At 42.3% G+C, this 18,752-nt stretch overlaps 1 protein-coding gene across 2 annotated transcripts in view; it reads left to right on the forward strand.

Moving 5' to 3' along the window:
- The window catches only part of GAB2 (GRB2 associated binding protein 2), a 213,722-nt gene that overhangs the window by 184,640 nt on the left and 10,330 nt on the right, over positions 1–18,752 (forward strand). For both annotated transcript variants that reach the window (XM_017509848.1, XM_017509847.2), the window contains exon 4: positions 17,277–17,863. In XM_017509848.1, coding sequence (XP_017365337.1) covers positions 17,277–17,863 — 587 coding nt within the window. The remainder of the gene's footprint in view (positions 1–17,276; positions 17,864–18,752) is intronic.

Raw genomic sequence — 18,752 nt, forward strand, 5'->3', positions numbered from 1 at the left:
TTTTTTTTTCTTGGCTAGTCTAGCTACTGGTTTGTTGATTTTTTTTTTTAATTCTTTGAGAAAATTAACTTCATTTTGTTGATCTTTTATATTTTTTGTCTCGATTTTATTTCTGCTCTGATCTTTTTTTCCCTGCCCTTTTACCAATTTTGGGTTTGGTTTTTGTTTTTCTGTTTCCCTAAGATGCATCATTAGGTTGTGTATTTGAAATTTTTTTACTTTTTTGATATTAGCATTTATTGCCATAAACTTCCCTCTTAATAATGCTTTTGCTGTATACCATAGGTTTTGGTATGTTGTGTTTCTATTTTCATTTGTTTCAAGACATTTCTAAATTTCATTCTTAATCTCTTCATTGACCCATTAATCATTCAAGGGCATATTGTTTAATTTTCCATATATTTGTACAGTTTTGAAACTTCCTCTTGTTATTTATTGATTTCTAGTTTTATTCCATTGTGATCAGAAAAGATGCTTGATGTGACATCATTTATTTTAAAATCTCTTGAGACTTGTATGTGGCCTAACATGTGGTCTGTACTATAGAATGTCACATGTGCTCATGAGAAGAATTATACTCTGCAGCTGTTGGATGAAATATTCTGTTAGGTCCATGTGGTCTAAAGTGCAATTTAAATCTAATGTTTCCTGGCTGATTTTTCATCTAGGTGGTCTGTCCATGCTGAGAGTGAGGTGTTGAAGTCTCCAGCGATGATTATATTAGAGTCTGTCTCTCCCTGTCCATCTTAATGGTGTTTCATAAATCTTGCAGGTTTTCTTCACTCTTTTCATTTGTATTCCTTTTTTTCCTTCTGGCTAGGTAATTTCAAACTACCTGTCTTCAAGTTCAGATATTCTTTCTTCTGATTGATCAAATTTGCTGTTGAAGCTCTCTCTTCTGTTTTTTATTTCATGCATTGAATTCTTCAGCTGCAGAATTTCTGTTTGGTTTTTTTCTTTCTTTGTTGAATTTTTTTGTTCATATGTGAATTCTTTGTCCTGATTTCTTTAAATTGTCTGTCTGTATTTTCTGGTATCTCACTGACTTTTCTTAACATCATTACTTTGAATTGTCTTTCTGTAATTTGTTGATCTCCTTTTCATTGGGATCTGTTACTAGCAAGAGTCAGTAGCCAGTTTCTTTTGTGCTTTTTTGGTGTTGTATTTCCTTACTTTTTTTGTGTTTCTTGTGTTCTCATGTTAATATCCATGCTTCTGGTGGAAAGATTACCTCTTCCAGACTTTCTACAGTGGATTTCTTAGAGAAAGACTTTCACCTGCAGTTAGGTTTTAGTGTTCCAGTTGAAAAGAGTATGGTGATTGTGTTTCCACATAGGTGCAATAGTATAGTCTGCATGCACCTTCTTTGCCTATGTTTAACATTAATAAAAACTGTGAATGCCTCAGTGGCCTAGACTATAGAAGTTTGTGCAGCATCAGTGGTAGCATGGGACATTGTTAATATCCTTAGTGTCAAGGGCATTTAGAGTCTTTCTATTCTCATTTTCCCCACAATGAGGAGACTTATCCAGGGGATTCCTCTTGGTGTCAGGTCTGGCATGATCTACAAGTAGCTCCAGCAGTACTGAGTTCTAGGTACTGGTGCTTGGAGCTTATGTGGGATTGGGGTTCTAAGCTCAGAGTCTCATGAACCTGTTGTGGCAGCTGAGTCTTGGGGTACAGGTTCACTCTGTAGCAGGGTTAGATGTGGACTATCCACCGAGCCAGGATCTATGACTTTGTTGAACCCTCTAGCAGCTCAGGCTCATGGGACCAGCTGTGATTCTACCCCCGGTAAACAGGGCACAGAACTGGCCTTACCCTGGGGAAGAAGGGATGTTCTGGAGGTTTGGTTTCAGGGAGCAGGGTACAGCTTGAATTTGGGAACCTGAGCCAGTAAGGCTCAATGGCAACTTGGGTCTTGGGATGGTAGACTATGTAGCAGTGACCCTGGACCCTCGTTAGGCTTAGCAAATACCTCGGAATAGTAGAGTACAGCTGTCTTTTGGGCCATAGAGGGGCAGGGAACAGCACAGCAATGACTCTACTCCCCAGGGAGAGGGATGACTCAATAGCTCAAACTGTCGGGGACTAGTGCAGCTCCAAGAAAGCAAGGCACTAGAGTTTTTGCCCTATAGGGCAGGGTGTCTCAGCTCAGGCACGGCTCTCTTTCCCTGAGACTCAGGGTCTTATATCAGCTCAGCCTTGGAAGGTACCATTGCTCAGCTCAACTAGGGCACCCATTCCCCAGGGGGTGATGTGCTGCCTCAGCTCAGGCCTGGGAGGGTGTGACTGTTCTGAGCAGCCCAGGCATCCTTTCCTTGGAATGCAGACCACCATGTCATTTTAGGTACTAGGGTGCTTGACCACTTTGGGGAGCCAATGCACTGTTTCCTGGGATGCAGCCACTGGCTTCATCTTAGGCACTGTGGAGGCATGACTGTTCTAAGCAGTCAAGATGCTCTTTTCCCAGAAGAGAGTGTACTGCTTCAGCTCTGACCCAAGGGAATGGGGAAAGAAGTAGGTGGAATAGCTTTACTTCTGCTTGACCCCACTTGGAAGGGTATAACAACTGCTCATAGCTCAGCTTTGGAATGTTAGGCCACAGGGCTAGGATGGCTCAGCTGCAGCTTAGCCTCAGGAATGAAAGGGAGCCATGGCTACTCACCCCTGGAGCAAGACACACTCCAGCCATAGTTTCACTTCCAAGATGGCATAGCACAGAAGCCACCTGGACCACAGGGGATGGGGTACAGTGTTGGCTCCTTCTCTTGGGGGAACTCAGCTATGTGGACCCTAGGCAACTCCCTTCACTGGGCTTAGTGCCTACAAGGACTTCAAGGGACTCCAGTGGAGAGGTCTGAGATGTCCAAGGTGTTGATGGCAGTTGCTGTGATCCTCCTGCCAACCTTCCCACTAAAAGAAGTTCCTCCTGGTTCCAAGCTGATTTTCCATGGAGTGATGAAGGCCCAGTGTATTTCATTCTGTTCTCTATTTGATCATACCAAGTTTATGTGCTCATTGAGTTTCTTTTACTCCTCTGATGCATCCTGGGACCCTCCCTCAGTTGTTTTTGCTAAAATGTAGTTGTTTATTCATTGTTCTGCCTGTCTTTCTGAGGGGGACAAGCACTAAGGGTTTCTTGTTAACCATTTTGCTAGCATAACTTCCTTTTTTTTTTTCCTTAAGAAAGTGGATGTGATGTGGTATCTCATTGTGGTCTTGATTTGCATAGTGGTATAATCTCATGTGTATGTTGGCCATTTGTGTATCTTCTTTGGAGAAATGTCTATTCCAAGTCTTTTGTCCATTTTTTAGTCAGCTTGTTTGATTTTTGTTGGGGTTGTTGAGTTGTTGGAGTTCTTTACCTATTCTGGATATTAAACCGTTACCAGATATATGATTTGCAAATATTTCTCCCACAGATTGGCTTTTTACTCTGCTGATCATGTTCTTTGAAACATAGGTATTTTAATTCTCATACAGTTCAATTTATCCATTTGTATTTTTGTTGCCTGTGCTTGTAGTATCATATTCAAGAAATCATTGTCGAATCCAGAGTTATGAAGCTTTTCTTCTACGTATATTGTCTTATAAGAGGTTTATAGTTGTAGCTCTTACGTTTAGGTCTTTGATCCATTTTGAGTTAGTTTTCATATCTGTTGTAAAGTAAACATCCAAAAACTTTGTTTTTGTGGGTTGACTTAGTTTTTTAGTCCTATCTGTTGCTTTTTTTTAATCCAGTTTAGCAAATTTTCTACCAATATTTCTTCGACCTTTTTTGTTTTGTTTTGTTTTGTTTTTTTGAGATGGAGTCTCACTCTGTCACTCAGGCTGGAGTGCAGTGGCATGATCTCAGCTCACTGCAACCTCTGCCTCCTGGGTTCAAGCAATTCTCCTTCCTCAGCCTCCTGAGTAACTGGAACTACAGGCGTGTGCCACTGCACCCAGCTAATTTTTGTATTTTTAGCAGAGATGGGGTTTTACTATGTTAGCCAGGATGGTCTCAATCTCTTGATCAAGATCCACCTGCCTCGGCTTCCCAAAGTGCTGGGATTACAGGTGTGAGCCACCACACCCAGCCCAACCTTTTTCTTTTTTCTTTTCTTTTCTTTTTTTTTCAGTGACAGGGTCTCAATCTGGCACCTAGGCTAGTGTACATAACTCAGTGCAGCCTCAGACTCCTGGGCTTCAGATCCTCCTGTCTTAGCCTTCCAAGTAGCTGAGACTACAGGCATATGCCACCATGCTTGATTAATTTTTTGTAGAGATGACGTCTCGCTGTATTGCCCAGGCTGGTCCAAAACTCCTGGCCTCGAGCAGTCCTCCCACATCAGCCTCCCAAAGTGCTGGGATGAGCTACCACACCTGGCCTCTTCGAATCTTTTTCTGCCACATTTTCTTTTTTTTCCCTTCAACTTTTATTTTAACTTGCAGGGTACATGTGCAGGATGTGCAGATTTATTACATAGGTAAACATGTGCCATGGTGGTTTACTGCACAGATCAACCCATCACCTAGGTATTAAGCCCAGCATGCATTAGCTATTCTTTCTGATGTTCTCCCTCCATCTCCCCTGTTCAACAGCCCCCAATTTGTGTTTTTCCCCCCACCTCCGGTGTCCGTGTGTTCTCATCGTTAAGCTTCCACCTATAAGTGAAAACATGCAGTGCTTGGTTTTCTGTTCCTGAGTTAGTTTGCTGAGTATAACGGCTTCCAGCTCCATCCATGTCCCTGCAAAGGACACGATCTAATTCCTTTTTATGGCTGCATAGTATTCCATGGTGTATATGTACCACATTTTCTCTATCCAGCCTATTACTGATGGGCATTCCTTCTGAGACTCAGTTATTCATATGCTAGACTATTTGATACTGACCCAACAGTCACTTACATTATATATTTTTTCCAATCTTTTTCTCTCTCGGCTCAGTTAAGATGATTTTTTAAACTGATTTTTCAGTTCTAGATTTCCCCATTCTTTTGTTTTCCACAATTTTTTAAGAAGAAATTGAAGTACAGTCAGTGGCATGTATATAGTTTCCTCATGTCCCTTTGTAATCCATCCTTCCTTTACCTCATTCCTTGAGAACCAGTGACAGCCTTTCTGCTGCTACAGATTCATTTGCATTTTCTAGAATTTTACATAGATGGAATCATATTGTATGTACTAGTTTTCTTGACTTGTTTCATTCTGCATAATGCTTTTGGGATTCATCCATGTTTATACATGTGTCATTAGTTTGTTCCTTTTTATTTCTCAGTAGTATAGTGTATCTTTATATCACAATTCACTTTTCTATTCACATGATGATAAGCATTTAGATTGTTTCTAGTTTTGGCTATTACAAATTAAGACCCATTTGTACTTAAACAGTAATAAACAAATCTTTGTAGGAACATTTGTTTTTATTTCCCTTGGGCAAATACCTAGAAAACTATGCCCAGATGGTTTTACTGATAAATTCTACCAAGCATTCAAAGATAACACAAATCTTACCCATAGGAGGAGAGGATTCTTTCACAGCTTATTTTATGAGACCAGCAAAACCCTAGTATCAAAATCTGGCAAAGATGACGGGAAATAAATTACAGAGCAATATCCCCTGTAAATAATACACAGAAATCCTTTTGAAAAACAAAGGATTGGCAGTTGAATCCAACTAAATACATATGTATGTATATCTATGTGTGTCTATTAGGGACAATACATATATTAGGGAATATGTATGTGTGTATACATTAGGGGCAAGACATCATGACAAAGTAGTGTTTATCCCAGGAAAAAGGTTGGTTTGACTTCAAAAAAACCAACCAGTGTAATTCATTACATTAAGAGAATGAAGAAGAAAAATAATGTCATTGGGCGTGGTAGCACACGCCTGTAGTCCCAGCTACTCGGGAGGCTGAGGCAGGAGAATTGCTTGAACCCGGGAGGCGGAGGTTGCAATGAGCCAAGGCCGTGCCACTGCACTCCATCCTGGCGCCTGGTGACGGAGTGAGCCTGTCTCAAAAAAAAAATAAAAATAAAAAATAATGTCATAATCTCAATAGATGCAGAGACAAAACTCAATACTTCATGGAAAAAAAAAGTATATCTTAGCAAACTATGAACCAAGGAGAACTTTTTTTTTTTTTTTTTTTGGGAGATGGAGTCTCACTCTTGTCACCCAGGCTGGAGTGCAATGGTGCAATCTTGGCTCACTGCAACTTCCGCCTCCTGAGTTCAAGTGATTCTCCTGCCTCAGCCTCCCGAGTAGCTGGGATTATAGGTGCCTGCCACCACACCTGGCTAATTTTTATATTTTTAGATAAAAAGACTTTTTTATCTTATGACCTTGCTTTTTTGTTGTTGTTAAAATAGAGACAGGGTTTTGCCATGTTGCCCAGGCTGGTCCTGAACTCTTGATTTCCAGTTATCTGCCTGCTCAGCATTCCAAAATGTTGGGATTACAGGCATGAACCACTGTTCCTCCATGGAACTGACTAGAATCTCCAGTACAAAGTTAAATAGAAGTGGTAAGAACAGGTATTCTCTCCTCGTTTTTAATTTTAGGGCATTAGGTTCAATATTTCTCCATTAGGTATGATCTTAGCTGTAGGGTTCCATAGAAGTCCTTTATCAGTTTAAAAAATTCTCTTGCTGGGCACAGTGGCTCGCACCTGTAATCCCAGCACTTTGGGAGGCCGAGGCGGGTAGATCACGAGGTCAGGAGATCAAGACCATCCTGGGCAACATGGTGAAACCCTGTCTCTATTTTAACAACAACAAAAAAGCAAGGTCATAAGATAAGAAAGGTTTTATGCAAAAACAAGTTTTACAGTGTGCAGCAAGCAATTGGAAAATGAAAAAAATTTAATTCTTTATAGAATGGTAGCAGAAAACATGGAATACTTAGAAATTATCAACAAATATGCAATACTTCTTCACTGAAAACTGGCAAGTGTTGTGGAGAGAAATGAAAGACCTAAATATGGAGAGTGATGTACAATAGTTATAAACTAGAAGACTCAATATTATTTAGGTGGCAGTTTTTCTCAAATTGTTCTGTAGATTCAACACAATCCAAATAAAAATCCCAGTCTCAAGTATGTCTTTATCAGCAGCATGAAAATGGACTAATACAGTAAACTGGTACCAGTAGAGTGGGCACTGCTGAAAAGCTACCAGAAATGTGGAAGCGACTTTGGAACTGGGTAACAGGTAGAGGTTGGAACAGTTTGGAGGGCTCAGAAGAAGACAGGAAAATGTGGGAAAGTTTGGAACTTCTTGGAGACTTGTTGAATGGCTTTGACTAAAAGCCTGTTAGCGATATGGTCCAGGCTGAGGTGGTCTCAGATGGAAATAAGGAACTTGTTGGGAACTGGAGCAAAGGTGACTCTTGTTGTTTTAGCAAAGAGAGTGGTGGCATTTTGCGCCTGCCCTAGAGATTTGTGGAACTTTCAAGTTGAGAGAGATGATTTAGGGTATCTGGTGAAAGAAATTTCTAAGCAACAAAGCATTCAAGAGGTGACTTGGGTACTGTTAAAGGCATTCGATTTTATAAGGGCAGCAGAACACAAACAGTCGAAAAATTTGCCGCCTGGCGTGATGGAAAAGAAAAGCCTGGCTGGGTGCGGTGGCTCACGCCTGTAATATCAGCACTTTGGGAGGCCAAGGCAGGCAGATCACAAGGTCAGGGGTTCGAGACCAGCCTGGCCAACGTAGTGAAATCCTGTCTCTACTAAAAATGAAAAAATTAGCCCTGCGTGGTGGCGGTTCCCCATAATCCCAGCTACAGAGTCAGGAGAATTGCTTGAAACCAGAAGGCGGAGGTTGCAATGAACAGAGATTGCACCACTGCACTCTAGCCTGGGGGACAGAGCAAGACTCCATCTCCAAAAATAAAAGAGAAAAACCCGCTTTTGGGGAGAAATTCAAGCCAGCTGCAGGTGTTTGCATAAGTAGCAAGGAGCCTAATGTTAATCTCCAAGACCATGAGGAAAATGTTCCAGGCCATGTCAGAGACCTTCATGGCAGCCCCTCCCATCACAGGCCTGGATGCCCAGGAGGAAAAAGTGGTTTCTGGGCCTGGCCCAGGGTCCCTGTGCTATGTGCAGCCTAGGGACTTGGTGCCTTGTATCCCAGCTACTCCAGTCGTGGCTGAAAGGGGCCAATGTACAGCTCAGGCTGTGGCTTCAGAGGGTGGAAGACCCAAGTCTTGGTAGCTTCCAAGTGGTGTTGAGCCTGTGGGTGCACAGAAGTCAAAAATTGGGGTTTGGGAACCTCTACCTAGATTTCAGAGGACATATGGAAAAGCCTGGATGCCCAAGCAAAAGTTTGCTGCAGGGGTGGGGCTCTCATGAAGAACCTCTGCTAGGGCAATGCAGAAAGGAAATGTGGGGTCAGAGCCCCCACACAGCGTCCCTACTGGGCACTGCCTGCTGGAGTTGTGAGAGGAGGGCCACCATACTACAGACCCCAGAATGGTAGCTCCACCAACAGCTTGTACCGTGTGCCTGGAAAAGGTGCAGACACTCAACGCCAGCCTGTGAAAGCAGCCAGGAGGGAGGCTGTACCCTGCAAAGTCACAGGGATGGAGCTGCCCAAGATGCTGGGAGCCCACCTCTTGCATCAGTGTGATCTGGATGTAAGACTTGGAGTCAAAGGAGATCATTTTGGAGCCTTAAAGTTTGACTGTCCCACTGGATTTCAGACTTGTGTGAGCCCTGTAACCCCTTTGTTTTGGCCAGTTTCTCCCATTTGGAATGGCTGTATTTACCCAAGACCTGTACCCTCATTGCATCTAGGAAGTAACCAGCCTGCTTTTTGATTTTATAGGCTCACAGGCGGGAAGGGACTTGTCTTGTCTCAGATGAGACTTTGGACTGTGGACTTTGGGGTTAATGCTGAAATTAAAACTTTGAGGGACTATTGGGAAGGCATGATTGGTTTTGAAACGTGAGGATATGAGATTTGGAGGGGCCGGGGGTGGAATAGTGTGGTTTGGCTGTGTCCCCATCCAAATCTCAATTTGAACTGTTTATCCCAGAATTCCCACATGCTGTGGGAAGGGACCCAGGAGAAGGTAATTGAATCATGGGTCAGGTCTTTCTTCTGCTATTCTCAGGATACTAAGTCTCACGAGATCTGATGGGTTTATCAGGGGTTTCCGCTTTTGCTTCTTCCTCATTTTCTCTTGCTGGCACCATGTAAGAAGTGCCTTTTGCCTCCCGCCATGATTCTGAGGTCTCCCCAAGCCATGTGGAACTCTAAGTTCAATTAAACCTCTCTTCCCAGTCTTGGGTATGTCTTTGTCAGCAGTGTGAAAACTGACTAACACACATAGATACTGATAAGCTGATTCTAAAATTTATGTGAGAATGCAAACAACCTAGAATAACCAAAGAAATTTTTTAAAAAGAACAACAACAAAGTCAGGATTTATACTACTTGATTTTAGGACTTTCTTTAAAAAACTATGGTAATCAAGATACTGTTTTATTGGTGAAAGGATAAAAACTTATAGATCACTAGAAGAGATTGGTACATCCAGAAGAGAAATATATACAAACACATATATTTATATAAATATTTTAAATGCATATATATTTTAATATATAAAATGTATTAAATATAAATGTGTGTGTGTATATATATGTATGTGTGTGTATATATATATACACACACACATATATATACACATACACACATATGTGTGTATGTGTGTGTGTGTTTCTGCAAATGATGCTGGAACAGCTTGATATTCATACAGAAATAATAAAAAAAGAACAGCAACCCTTCATATCACACCATTCACCCCAAAATTAAAATACATCAGAGACCTAAATGTAAAATCAAATATACTCTAAAATGAAACTTCTATGCTGGGCGCAGTGGCTCACACCTATAATCCTGGCACTTTAGGAGGCTGAGAAGGGCGGATTGGTTGAGCTCAGGAGTTCAAAACCAGCCTGGGTAACATGGCAAAACCCAGTCTCTACAGAAAATACAAAAAATAGCCAGGCATGGTCGCGTGTGCCTGCTTCCCCAGCTACTCAGCCCGCTGAGGTGGGAGTATCACTTGAGCCTGGGGAAGGTGAAGGCTGCAGTGAGCCAAGATCATTGCATTGCACTGTAGCCTGGGTGACAGTAAGACCCTGTATTTAAAAAAAAAATAAACTTCTAGAGGAAAACATCTCCATGCTCTTGAGGTAAGCAAAGATTTGTATATAGGACACAAAATGCAAGAATTGTAAAAGAGAAAAAACTGATAAAGTAGTCCTTATCAAAATTAAAACTTTTATTCTTCAAGAGGCCTCTTTAAGAAAACAAAATGGGCTGGGCATGGTGGCACACGCCTGTAATCCCAGCACTTTGGGAGGCTGAGGCAGGCAGATCACTTGAGGTTATGGGTCCAAGACCAGCCTGGCCAACGTGACGAAACCCCATGTCTGCTAAAAATACAAAACTTAGGCATTGTGGTGTGCAACTGTAGTCCCAGCTACAGAAGAGGCTGAGGCATGAGAATCACATTAACCCAGGAGGTAGAGGTTGCAGTGAGCTGAGATCGCACCACTGCACTCTAGCTTGGGTGACAGAGTGAGCCGAGTGAGACTCTATCTCCAAAAAAAAAAAAAAAAAAAAAGGCAAGTCACAAAATGTGAGAAAATATTCAACATGCATATCTAACAAATGATTTGTTTCTGGTCTACATAAAGAATTTCTACAATTCAATAAGAAGAGAGCAATTCAGTTTTTTTTAATGGGCCAAAGATTTGAACAGATACTTCACCAAAAAACAAAGATATTGGAATGTCCAATAAGCACATGAATAGATATTCAGTGTTCTGGGAAATGCAAATTATAATCTCAGCGAGCTTCTGCTTCACCTCTGCTGGAAGGGCTAAAATAAAAAATGACTAACAGGCCGGATGCAGTGGCTCATGTCTATAATCCCAGCACTTTGGGAGGACAAGGCAGGTGAATTGTTTCAGCTCACAAGTGTGAGATCAGCATAGGCAACATGGCAAAACCCTGTCTCTACCAAAAGCAATCCAGAAAATATTAGCCAGGCATAGTGGTGCACGCCTGTAGTCCCAACTACTTAGAAGCCTGAGGGGGGAGGATGCCTTGAGCGGTGGTTGTAGTGAACCGAGATCATGCCACTGCACTGTAGCCTGAGCAATAGAGCCAGACCTTGTCTCAAAAAAGAAAAAAAGATCAACAGTGCCAAGTGTTGGTAAAAATATGAATAGGTTTTAATCCTGTTCCCTCTGGCATTCCCATTATATACTAGGTGCTCTGGAAAAAAAGGAATGCTTTAAAGTTTACAAAGCACTTTTATGTCAGTTACCGCGTATGATCTCCAAAGTAATCCTATAAGGTTATTTTGAGTAGGGAGTATAAGGAGAATCAGCCCCATTCATCTCTGCCTAGCATAGACTAGATAGAACTATGTCTGATTGGATTACTGAGGCTATTAATTATTAATACCCACTTTCTCTTTTTTCATTTATGTGGGAACCTGATTATAAAGACACAATAAATTAAGCACCTTAGAAAAAAACTGTGAATTATATATTTATCATCACTTTTACTGCAATAATAGCCACTGTTCTTGAAATACTAAATGTATTCCTGCTAAAATAACTTGAGTTCTCAAAATGCAGGTCTTCCACTGAGCTAAAATAAGTAACTATTCAGAAAAATATCTATTGCCAATGGAAAGAGTTTTGAACTGGCAGAGTCAAGACAAAGAGAGGTTTTTTTTCTCTTTGAAGACAAATTGGTTTCACTGGGCTTATTCTCGCCATCCAGCCTTTGGGACCTCATTCCAGATTCTAGCCAGTGCCTGTCTTCTTATTTCAAGAAGGCTGTTAAACCTGTAGCAGATGATACATTGATATGAGACACATGCCCTGAAAAGCCATAATTCTGGTGAGGGTGACAGGGAGTGAAATTTCATTGATGAGATTCCAGAATGAAAGCATCATTGACCCTGCAGCAGTACTCTATAGAAAGATGGTGGGTAAATGGTAAAATTAGAAATGTCAATGGAGAGCTTATCCATCATTAGTCTTTTCCAAGTCTTCCCTGACTCATTCATCCAGAGGATTGACCAAAGGCAAAATATACAACTTTTAGTTTCACATGTACAGCTTTGCTCTGTAACCAGAGAGTTCTGTCAAAATTGTCTCAGAACTGCTGCCAGAAGGGTTTGAAATACAAAGATCACTCTCAAAGATTTGTGACACAGAGTTTTCTGAGTTTTCTTCCTTCACAGGAAGGATCCATTTGCAATGGGTCAAATGCAAGAGGGTGGTTCAGATGACATCTTACAATGGCCAGTGATAGTACAGAACTCTAAATGGTGGTTAATTACTTACAAGCATTTTATATTAAGTCTCCCTTAAGTGGCAACATACTCATTGAAAAATCAAAGTGAGTCAAGTATTTCATCATTAAGTTTCTGGGAGTCCAGTGGGATAGAAAAAAGCAAAATCATCATACAGTATGGTACATAAAATTAAATGAAAATATGTGGAAGAACAAGTACAAAATGAAGTGGCTAGAAAACACTTTTAAAAGCCAAGAGAGAGACTATCTGATACGAATAGCCTCTGGAGGAGCCATCATCCAGGAATGGGAAGGAAAGGCATTTGGCACTGCTGGCTTGAGGGAATATCTTCTCTGAAACTTCTTTTTGCCCCCAGGGATCTCCCCTACACACTTGTGTTTGAGTATCTTTCTGCAGCAACTATGCCATTTACTGTTTTCCTCATCTGATATGTGAAAGTAAGATGTGTCTCGGAACTATTAGGATTTAAAGTGAGATCACATGTGATATGTATGGCCTAGTATCTTGCCTATTTTATGAGGCTCCTATAAGCCCAGCCCTGGAAGAGAAGCTTGTCTCCAAATCCACCACTTCCAGGTGGATTATGCATCCCACAAAAGCAACTCGGGTCATTACAGTGACATAGGCCTCAGTTAATGTTTACATGAAAGTACTAAAGGCCACAGGACTGCTGAGTATTTGGAATTCTTCATCTGGATCATGACCCAAAGGGACCTACACTGTAGCATGGTTTGAGCAGGTGGGGCGCCCAGAGACTTAGGTGCTAGAACAAATTCCCTGCCCTCTGAGTATGTAACTTTGGCCAAGAGTCCCTTGTTCAACTCCTCTTGCTTTGTTACTGAGGTAATAATCAGTCTCCCTCAACATGTGTCACTATTATCAATCATATGCTTGGCACTATGCCAGTGTGCAGAATATGGCCCTCTGCCTTCTAGGAGCGCATGGTCTGGTAGAAGTAGAAAGACACAGACCTGAATAACTAATGTAAGGCAGAATAAGGTGAGTGTTACGATGGAAGCACAGAGTGCTGTGGTAGCACAGAGTGCTGTGGTAGCACAGAGGAAGGAATGATTACGGTAAAAAGGAGAATTAGGGACCTGTAATACCTTTGTTGAGTGAAAGGCTTCTTTTGGACTTTGTATAAAATTTTCATGTATCAAGAAGCATTCCACAGGGAGGTGGGTAATGCAAGCCCAGGGCTGAAGTTTAGGCTACACAGGACATGTTTAGGAATGAGTGAGTAGTTCTGTGAGCAAGAGAGAAGGATGCCAGGGTAGAGGGAAGTTGGAACATAAGCTAGTGGATTCTACAGAAGAAGAGGTTTGATCTGCTGATCAGAAGGTTTGGGCCAAGCCCAGGAAAAGGGATGGCAGCACCATACTTTTCTTTATTCATTTGCTTACTTACAAAAAACATTTATTCATTATTTACAATGCAACAAGTACTAACGTGGGTGCTAAGGAGAGAAAATGAGTAAGACAGAGTTTCTTTCCTCAAGGAAATCACCTTCTATTGGTGGAGATAAGTAGTAACGGTGCCTAATATAAATAACACTTGCTACCTGCTCCAAGAACAAAACCAAGCAAGTGATTGTTAAGCAATGCTTAGAGGTACAGGATGTAAGAATGGCCTTAAAAGATGTGTCTTCTGAGATGAGCCTGAAGGATAAATGGAGTAGGAGCCTGCCAGATTGAGGTAAGAAGCCTTCCAGACACAGCCCAACAGCATAACAAAGCCCAATGCTTGATTAAATGGGGAATACAGGGAACACTGCAAAGTTTGGTTTGGATTCTAGAGTGGAAAGGGGAGCTACAGTGAAAAAATTGGAGAGATGAGTTGGGATAAACCTGAGTTTGGGCTTAATCCTGAAGCAGTGAGGCAGTATTGAAAATGTTTACACTGGGAAGTTAGGAAAGCAAGTATTATTAGGATGTAAGGATCAGAGAGGCCCTGGGCAGAAATAATAATGTGATTCCCAGGTTTCTGGCCTGAGTAACTGGTGCCATTCCCAAAACAAGAGAGGCAGGAGGAGAAGTAAGAGTTCAAGAGTAAGATGATGAGTTCATTCTTAACTATGTTTTTCTTTTCTTTTTTTTTTTTTTTTTTGAGATGGAGTCTTGCTTTGTCATCCAGGCTGTAGTACAATGGCACAATCTCAGTTCACTGCAACCTCTGCCTCTCGCATTTAAGTGATTCTCCTGCCTCAACCTCCCGAGTAGCTGGGATTACAGGTGCCTGCCGCTACGCCCAGCTAATTTTTGTAGTTTTTGTTTTGTTTTTTGTAGAGACAGGGTTTTACCATGTTAGTCAAGCTGGTCTTGAAACTCCTGACCTCAGGTGATCTGCCCACCTTGGCCTCACAAAGTGCTAGGATTACAAGCATGAGCCACCACACCCGGCCCATTCTTGACTATGTTAAAGGTTTTTGCAGGATACCTGTGATGCTCTTGCAACCCCATGCCCACCTTGAAATCCTTCAGAGGCTCCCCATTCCCTTCAGCTCTGGCCTGGCCTCCATTGTGTTCTCTCAGCCCTGCCTTCTAATATGTTTGCTGCGGCCTGAGCAGCTTTCAGTTCCTGGAACTTGCCAGGTTGTGTTCTACATCTTTGAGCCTTCAACTAGAATATCATTTCCCTTCTCTTGCTTTCTGCCTAACCAGTTGTTGCTCATCCTTCCAGACTCACTCAGATATAACATCTCTCTGAAGGAGGCTTCCCTGACATTCTCTACTGCCACCCCTAGCAAGGGTTAATACCAACTGTCAACAGCTACGTACTCACCCCAACTTGACTGTAATGATTTGTATGCATGTCACCTTCTCCACTACTGTGACATTCCCCCACCATCCCTCACTGGGCAGGTGACATCTGTATCCATTTTGCCTGGCCCAGATGGAGATTAGAACATCACTAAATGTTAAATGAACAAAAACAAATGGGAGGATCCAACAGAGTTGGAAATTCAAAAAAAAAAAAAAAAGCATCAAAAAAATGCAAACAACATTAACATATTATGTCTACTATTCACTCCCCTGTCCTCTTCCCTGAGCACTATGTTATCCAAAGGCTAGATGGTCAATCATCCAAGCCCATGGCTGTTGGCTTGGTTATGTGTGTAGAATGGAACAGAAAGGGAGGAAGAATGTAGAGGCCCGGGGAGGAGCATCAGTAAAGGTTTGGAGACTGACCTGGAACTTCCAGCCATCATGGGTACAGTTTACATGAGAGGAAGCGTGGCCTACACACCTATTTCCTTTCCCCTTTCTAAGCTCTGGCCCCTATTTTCTAACACCATCTGGTGGCCACATCTGTGAATAACAAACTCCCCAGGAGCTGAGAGAGCTTCTCTAAGGCAAAAGGTCTAGAGATTGGCCTCAGAGGGCTATGTATTACAGCCCCCACAAATTTATACGTATATGAGATTTGCCTTTTCTGATGAGACACTCCAAGAGCTTTTGACCAGAGCCTTTAAAACTCCTATGGCCTTCGAAAGGCTGAGAATCACTGCTACAAAGGATTGATTCTTTTTTTCCCCTCAGTGAAACCCTATGAAGAATCAAAGGATCAAAGCTGAAGAAGCAGACCTGAATCCCTGCTTACTCAGAACTGCACCTTCCAGTTTCCCAAAGCACCTACAGAGAACATAGAATCCAGTTTGAAAACCGCTCTTGTGAAGCCAAGAGCTTGTAGAGCATCAGAGCCAGATGGGCCCTTACAAATTATTGCAACATACTAGGTCACACCTGAGAGAGGAGGCTTGGTGACACTCACAGTACATATTGGTGGCAGAATGAGAACCTAACACAAGTCTCCTCTCTTGCTTCTCTTCTCTTTTTACTGCTTGTCTTATTGCCCAAAGCCTAAATTTTAAAATGTACTAATCAAAACTTTTCCTATCCTGAATATAGTTCCCAAACAGGAAACCATTCTTCCTATAGATTTCTAGATCTCCAGAAAGAGGTATTTCCCCTCTAAATGCCTCTCAGTAAGTTATGGTAGAAAATAAATCTATAGCTTACGTGTGAATAGTTTGTTGTTTGTTTGCATGGGAGGGTTGTCTTTTTGAGACAGGGTCTCACTGTTTTCTAGACTGGAGTGTAGTGGTGCGATCATAGCTTACTCTAACTTTGAACTTCTGGGCTCAAGCAATCCTCCTGCCTTAGCCCCCCGCCCCCCAGTAGCTAGGACTACAGATGTGCAGCACCACGCCCAGCTAATTATTTTTTTTGTAGTGATGGAGTCTTATTATGTTCCCAGGCTGGTCCGGAACTCCTGGCCTCAAGTGAACCTCCTGCCTCAGCCTCCCATAGTGCTGAGATTACAGACATAAGCCACTGCAGCTGACCTGAATAGTTCTTTTTAACTTACAACATCAATACCCATGAGCTAGTTTTACAGTGGCAGAACAGACTCAGAGAGATAAAATGACTTGTTTGCTGTTTCCTGACATCACCTTAAAGGTTCTTTCCACTATTTCACAACATTTGTATTTGAATGTGCATATGCTGTGGTACTTAAAACAATGAACATATAGGCAGTACAACTGGCTTATTGATACCTGGTTGGGGAGGGGGTTTATAACCCCTGCTAATAACCGCCATTTGGAGGTGGGGGATGGATGAAACCTAACATTGATTAAACATCTATATACTACATATATTGGAGTCTAATATCTAAACAACCTTCAAAATATGCTTTTAGTCACCATTTTATAGATGCCTATACCGAAGTTTAGAAAGAGAAAATGCCTTGGTCAAGGTCACACAGCTAGTAATTGGCAAGTCACAGATAAACCTCAGGTTGGCCTGACTCCTCATCCTGTGTTTTGTCCACATCAATTAGCTGCATGGGGCTTTGAACATCCCAGCCTGTCTCCTTGGGGGGCAGTACTTGGCTTGTCTCACCCTCCTGCCCCTTCCCTTCTTTCTCTTTTAGGAGTGCCAGCTTCTCTCAGGGCACCAGGGCCTCTTTTCTCATGAGGAGTGACACAGCCGTACAAAAACTTGCCCAAGGCAATGGACACTGTGTTAACGGGGTCAGTGGTCAAGTCCATGGCTTCTATAGCCTTCCCAAGCCAAGCCGGCACAATACAGAATTCAGAGACAGTACCTATGACCTCCCCCGCAGCCTGGCCTCCCATGGCCACACCAAGGGCAGCCTCACAGGCTCCGAGACAGATAATGAGGATGTGTACACCTTCAAGACGCCCAGCAACACCCTGTGCCGGGAGTTTGGGGACCTCCTGGTAGACAATATGGATGTTCCGGCTACCCCTCTCTCAGCCTACCAGATCCCTAGGACATTCACTCTGGACAAGAACCACAATGCCATGACAGTGGCCACTCCTGGGGACTCAGCCATAGCTCCCCCACCCCGGCCCCCCAAGCCAAGTCAGGCAGAAACACCTCGATGGGGCAGCCCTCAGCAGAGACCTCCAATCAGTGAAAATAGCAGATCTGTTGCTGCCACCATCCCCAGACGCAATACCCTCCCTGCAATGGACAACAGCCGACTTCACCGAGGTCAGTATAAGCCCTAGCTGAGACTCAGAGGGAGAAGGAGGTAGCACAGGGTTCTCAATACTTTGCTAGTCCTTAGTCATCCATGGCCGAGGGGGACTTATGAACCACCTAGGTCACTGATATTCACAAACGTAGGTATCTTCTACCCAGATCCCTTACCAGTTGGTCCTCCAGCACTGGAGGCTGTTAGTTTCAGGTATATAACAGAGCTGGCCCCGGAGATGTTAATATTCTACTAATGGAGAATAGGACATTCTTGATTGACCGCAGTATAACATATTATGGGTTTAGAAGTCCAAATCATTTTATTGTATTCATTAATCAAACCAGAGATTTAAAAAATAAATTTAGAAGATCAGTCCAAACTGGAATGAAACCTATGTGGACTAACAGACTGTTAAAATGAGATCAGAATGTTTTCTAAGTCACATCTGAGTCTCTGTTTGAAGGTGAAACTTCTATTTGAAGTACCTAAATTCTATTGTTACTTGTTTTCCACTAAGAGTATTCCAACTCTGCATATAACCTCCTCTGTGTGTTGAAAAAATAGAACAATATTCTTTTCATTTTGCATCTTGCTTGTAATTTTTTTTTTTTTTTTGGTCCATCCTGTTGTTTAAGCCAGGCAGAGAGGTTGGTGGGACAAAGCCTCCTTTCCTCCATTTCACATGAGGCGCATGACAGTTAAGAGACTTAAACGGAGTTGCAGAGTCATTGGTGCCAGAGATGAGACTCAGACCCTAGAGTCCTGGCTCCTGGTTTAGACCTCTTTACCGTCTTTCAATCCATCAACATTTTTTTTTTTTTTTTTGAGACGGAGTTTCACTCATGTTACCCAGGTTGGAGTGCAATGGCGCGATCTCGGCTCACCGCAACCTCCGCCTCCTGG

The sequence above is a fragment of the Cebus imitator genome, unplaced genomic scaffold (genome assembly GCF_001604975.1).
Source record: "Cebus imitator isolate Cc_AM_T3 unplaced genomic scaffold, Cebus_imitator-1.0 Scaffold424, whole genome shotgun sequence".
NCBI lineage: Eukaryota > Metazoa > Chordata > Mammalia > Primates > Cebidae > Cebus > Cebus imitator.